The 5,813-nt window shown below is 53.7% G+C and overlaps 1 protein-coding gene across 1 annotated transcript in view; it reads right to left on the bottom strand.

The window, feature by feature from the left end:
* Positions 1 to 1,575: 1,575 nt before the first annotated feature.
* The window catches only part of POU6F1 (POU class 6 homeobox 1), an 18,243-nt gene continuing 14,005 nt past the window's right edge, over positions 1,576 to 5,813 (bottom strand). The window contains 3 exon segments of the mRNA XM_021707771.1: positions 1,576 to 2,790; positions 4,135 to 4,303; positions 5,001 to 5,142. Of these exon segments, the coding sequence (XP_021563446.1) occupies positions 2,445 to 2,790; positions 4,135 to 4,303; positions 5,001 to 5,142 (657 nt within the window). The 3' untranslated portion in view covers positions 1,576 to 2,444.

The following is a 5,813-nucleotide window of genomic DNA, read 5'->3' as shown; positions in this document are numbered from 1 at the left end:
GATCCCAGCTACTTGGGAGGCTAAGGTGGAAGGACCACTTGACCCCAGGAGGTTGAGGCTGAGGTGATCTGTGACTGTGCTACTGCCCTTCAGCCTGGGTGACAGTGAGACCCCAACTCAAAAAAAGAAAAAAGGTGGCATGGTTGGCCCCTGTGTCTTGGGGCCCTTTAGAGACAGTCTACACAGCAAATATGAGCTTGTCTAAGCAAATATCTTCATTCTCTCCTGACTTTCTGGAGTCATATGCTGAATTTCAGAGGCTGTCCAGTCACTGTGAGGCCGGACACTCAGGCACTTGGATGAGATGACAATTCCCAATGCACCTATAACGTTCCCTTCTAGACCATGCTGATCTGGGGTGATCTTTTTTTTGAGTTGAAGCCTTACTCAGTCACCCAGACTGGAGTGCAGTGGCCGCTCCCAGCCACTGCAAACTCGACCTGCTGGGCTCCGGCGATCCTTCCACCTCAGCCTTCCAAGTAGCCAGAACTACAGGGGCGCGCTACCACGACCAGCTAATTATTTATTTATTTATTTTTTGAGTTGGAGTCTCACTCTGTTGCCAGACTGGAGTGCAGTGGCTGCTCCCCGCCACCACAGCCTCGACCTGCTGGGCTCTGGCGATCCTTCCGCCTCAGCCTTCCAAGTAGCTGGAACTACAGGTGTGCGCTACCACACCCAGCTAATTTTTTGATTTATTGTAGAGATGAGGTCTCACCAAGTGGCTCAGGCAATCCACTCACCTCGGCCTCCCAAAAGGCACGGGATTACAGGCTGAGCCACCGAGCCTGGCCTTTTTTTAAAATTTATTGTAGAGATGAGGTCTCACCAAGTTGCCCAGGCGGGTCTCGAACCCTTGGGCTCAGAAAATCCACTCACCTCGGCCTCCCAAAGCGCGGGATTACGGGCTGAGCCACCGAGCCCAGCCTAGGATGATCTTGACTCAGAGGAACACTGAGGGGATTGCGTGATCTCAGACTCTGGACAAAATGAGATTTCTCCTCCAGTAGCCAAGGTTTAAGGTTGCAAAGAAATTAGAGTGAAGTCAGCTTCCACAGAGACCTTCCTGGGCTGTTTTCCGCTATTTTCGGGTGACGTCTTTCCCCCCAGGGCCTTGCTGTCTGGTCTATTGCTTAATCAGCTCCTTTCGGCAAGGCCCCCCCATACTGGGGTGGAGGGAAGGGGGTAGGGGTGAGGATGGGCACAAGAGAGAGGGAGAGTACCATCATTCCTTTCCTTCTTTTTCTCCAGAGTTGCCTGCTTGCTTAGGCAGTGGGATCTTCCAGGCTGCTGGTTCTCTTAACCCACACTTGTTTTGTGTGAGAGGGATGGCCATAGACAGATTAGATTAAAATCTGGGCGGATGGTCTTTTTTTTTTTTGAGTAGGAGTCACTCTGTTACCCAGGCTGGAGGGCAGTGGTACGCTCATGACCAGCACAGCCTTGACCTGCTGGGCTCAGGCGATCCTTCTACCTCAGCCTTCCACGTAGCTGGAACTACAGGCACATGCCACCATGCCTGGCTAATTTTTTGATTTATTGTAGAGATAAGGTCTCACTAAGTTGCCTGGGCTGGTCTCGAACCCGTGGGCTCAAACAATCCTTTTACCTCGGCCTCCCAGAGTGCTGGGATTATAGGCATGAGTAATTTTCTAAACTCTCAACATGCTACAGACCCAGGACAACTCCAGGACAGGTAGAGTTCACTGTTGCTTCCTTCCAACATGGATTGCAAAAGAAAAAGTTCTGTTTTAGTGCAATTTTCCCCCCAAAGAAACCAATGAGAGGTGGGAGAGGAGATCACAGGATCTGGCCCCAGGGCTGTGGGAACGTTCTGACCTAGAGGTCAAGGCAGACGTAGAGTCTGACCTTCTGAGCAGCACATCACATTTCTCTGAATTTTACCTCCTGGGTCCTTTCCGGGATACAGTATGCCTGTGGGTGGAGTGAGGGAGGGACAGTGTGAGGCTGCGGTTCCACAGAATGAGTTTGAGCTGTCACACCCACCACACTAACACAGAAGAACACAGGAGAAGAGAGTGTGGAGAGAATGCCATCAAAAGCCAGAGCTAATGGCCAGGGGTCCTCAGAGCTGCGACAGCCCTGCCCCAAAGGCAGGGAGTTTCTGGTTCCCAGCCAGAATTCACCCTTCAGAAACTGTGTTGGCAAAGTGCTTCTCTAAGTGACATCACAAATCCTCTTCTTGGGTGTGACCCGCCCAGAGCCTAGAGCTCTCCCACGGGCCCTCCGGCCTCCCCGGGGCATGAGACGTACTGGGGAGCTCGAGAGGGAGGCATTGACGCGCATGCACACAGCGGAGTCTCATGACCTGGGGCAAGCACGGCTGCACATGGCAAGACGACAGGTGCTGTCCTGGCAGTGGCTGCAGCCGGGTGCCAAGGGAGAAGCACAAAGTGCGGGAACACAGGGCTGGGGGCTGGGCCCTAGGGGATCTGAAAGACGTTCAGCTTGCTGGTGTTCTTGAGCGTCTGGCGCCGGTTGCAGAACCAGACCCGCACGACCTCACGGTCATAGTTGAGCTCCTTGGCGATCTCTGTGATCTCCTGGCCTGTGGGCAGTGGGTTCTTCTCGAAGTAGGCGTTGAGAGCCTCTATGGCCTGGGGGGTGAAGGACGTGCGACGTTTGCGTTTCTTGGAGGGCTCGCCTCCCACAAATTCCATCAGGTTCTGCTGGCCCTCCTGGTTCCGGAGCTCTGCCTCGTTTAGCCACTTCTCCAGCACCGGCTTCAGCTTCTGGGCACTCTTGGGTGTGATGTCCAGCTTCTCAAACCTGCAGGAAACCCCGGGAAAAAGCCAGTGAGAGCCTTTGGGCTCAGCATACCGTGCACCTGGACGGAAGTGCTGTACCCGAGGGACTGCTCCTCTTGAGGCTGGTGAGCCCGTCCCCAGAGTTCATGGCATCTAGAGCCCCCTCAAGTTGACTCCATCCAGACCTCTCTACCTCAGCCAAACCAGGCTATTCAGACTCTCCAGCGTCCCCGGTCTAAAAGGGAGGCCATTCCTGCAGCCTCAGCTCAGTCAGTAGTGTAATGATAATATATGACTGCTTTACGAACAACCACTCCAGAACTTTCACCTGAATGAGTGAAGTCCCTGGAGGAGTCAACTTGAGGGGCCTCTAGATGCCATGAGCGCCACCCTTCTCTACTCGCCCTCTCATATCAGCATCACTGACAAGTCAGCCTGCTCTTGTGGGTGTGCCCGGATGGAGTAAGAGAATCCACAGGGCACCAAACACGCTGTAACGACTACTCTAGTCTAATCTATGAAGCGGGCAGGTAGGTGAAACCTTTCAGCCATCTTTGAGCCACATAGTTACTTATGTCTGAAACTCTCTGCTACCCCACCATGGATAACTGGCACCAAAACCAGTGTGCAAGCTGCAGACAGAAAAATTGGCAATATTGCTTTACTAAGAATACTCAGAGTCATTGCTTTACCAAGAGTACTCAGAGTCATACCAGGTAAGAGGAGATGGGAGCGTGAGGAATGGGGGTTCATAGTTGAGGGCTGAGACAGAACCGGAGTTCCCACTCTTTTTTTTTTTTTTTTTAGTTGGAGTCTCACTGTCGCCCAGACTGGAGTGCGGTGGTCTCGACCTGCTGGGCTCCGGCGATTCTTCCGCCTCAGCCTTCCAAGTAGTCGGAATTACAGGCGCACGCTACCAAGCCTGGCTGATTTTTGATTTATTGTAGAGATGAGGCCTCGCCTGCCCAGGCGGATCTTGAACCCACGGGCTCAGGCAATCCACTCACCTCAGCCTCCCAAAGGCGCAGGATTATAGACTGAGCCACGGAGCCCGGCTTGGAGTTCCCACTCTTGTGGCTGATTCTATAAATTATTCTCCTCTCCTGCTAGCATTCCTAAATGGATTAGGGTCTTGGGTTCCCCAGAGAAGACCACATAACACTCAGGATTGGAGGATAAATGTCAGAGGGCCCTGGAAAGACAGGGGCAATCTCTGGCTACCCCAGGTGTTCATGTCTACCTTTATCTGGAAGAAGGCAGAAGCAAGTGAAAAAACAGAAAGGAGTGGATACCTGGGTCCCCATGAGTGCCCGGTGGCACCAGACCCCCAAGCAGGCCCCGTCCTGCCTGGAGCTGCCTTACTTACCGGCAGATGGCTGACTGGCTGTAGGCTGGACCTTCTGTTGCAGTCAGAGCCTGACCCACCTGGGTCTGTGTGAGGCCCAGAGAGAGCCGCCGGATCTTAAAGTTCTTGGCAAACTCCCGGATCTCTTCTAAGTTGATCCCATCCTCGTCCAGACTTGGAGTGTGTGGCTCTAGGCCAGAGGGAGGGACCAGGGATGCGTGTGTAAGTTGGGAGTCATCCCTGCTTATCTGGCACAGTGGTCTGGACTGGTGCAGGGGGAGGGGTGAGGATATTTGGCAAAAGGTTCACACACTCTTAAGACCCTTGACACCCCTGCCCCCAAGACATGACAGACCTGGGGGAAAGGGACCTGGACAAACCACTCTGGGAGTAAGGGTGTGTTTTCAAGTTCTTCCAGCCCAATCTGCTGACCCTCCCCCATTCTCGCTGTCTGTTCCGAAACACACCTGTTGCCAGTCACATTCCTCCAATACTGGGTGAGAGAACACAGCAGAGACAGCTGGTGGCTTAGATTCTCAGAGAAGTAGCCAGCCAACCATCTAGGCAGCCTCCACTACCATCCTACACAGGATTCAGGTCAACAGGAACGGGAATGAGAAAGCCAATCCTGCTGGGTGAGGAGGCTCACTTAGGGAGGCCAAGGTAGGAGAATCACTTGAGCCCAGGAGTTTGAGACCAGGCTGGGCAACATAGCGAGACCTCATCTCTACTTAAAAAAAAAAGAAAAGAAAGCCAACCCCTCACATTGGGCCTCTGCCCTTCCCCTTGGGCCCCAGGAAGTTTATCAAGGAAAGCAGCACCTGAAGGGGCTGGGGTACCCAAGTAAATGCCTCCCCCTTCTCCACACTCCTCCAAGAGCCACTTACTGGACACCAACTGGCTGACAGTGGGAGTCTCTGAGCAGGTGATTGGGACAGGAGCAGAGGCAGATGGTTTGACTGCTGGAGCCGGGCTGGCGATGACCACAGTAGGCTGGGACATGGCTGGTGTGGGCTGGATGGGCTGCACCTGGGAGAAGACAGACACCAAGCCCTTGCTGCCCCTGCCAGGCTTAGGGGACGGGGATCCCCGGGTGGCCTGGAGGCAGAGCAGAAATGGGCATATCCTCTCTCACCCTGGGCACTCCCACTTGTGCCCTATCAAAAAGCAAGACTAGAGCCAGGCTCGGTGGCTCAGCCTGTAATCCCATGCCTTTGGGAGGCTGAGGTGAGTGGATTGCCTGAGCCCGCGGGTTCGAGACCCGCCTGGGCAGGGAGTCCTCATCTCCACAATAAATAAAAAAATCAGCCAGGTGTGGTAGCTCATGCCTGTAATTCCGGCTACTTGGAAGGATGAGGTGGAAAGATCGCCTGAGCCCAGCAGGTCGAGGCTGCGGTGGCCGGGAGTGGCCATTGCACTCCAGTCTGGGCGACAGAGTGAGACTCCAACTCAAAAAAACAAAAAACAAAAAACAAAAAGCAAGACTAGGTCAGGTGTGGTGGTTCAAGCCTGTCATCCCAGCACCTTGAGAAGCCGAGATGAGAGAATTGCCTGAGCCCAGGGGTTTGAGAACAGTCTGGGCAACTTGGTGAGACTTCATCTCTACAATAAATCAAAAATTAGCCAGATGTGATGGTACACGCCTGTAATTTTGGCTACTTGGAAGGCTGAGGTGGAAGGATCGCCGGAGCCCAGCAGGT

The sequence above is a fragment of the Carlito syrichta genome, unplaced genomic scaffold (assembly GCF_000164805.1).
Source record: "Carlito syrichta isolate Samal-C Ts95f unplaced genomic scaffold, Tarsius_syrichta-2.0.1 Scaffold124280, whole genome shotgun sequence".
In the NCBI taxonomy this organism is placed as follows: domain Eukaryota; kingdom Metazoa; phylum Chordata; class Mammalia; order Primates; family Tarsiidae; genus Carlito; species Carlito syrichta.
The sequence above is the reverse complement of the archived record's forward strand: the minus strand, read 5'-3'. Positions and strand labels throughout refer to the sequence as shown.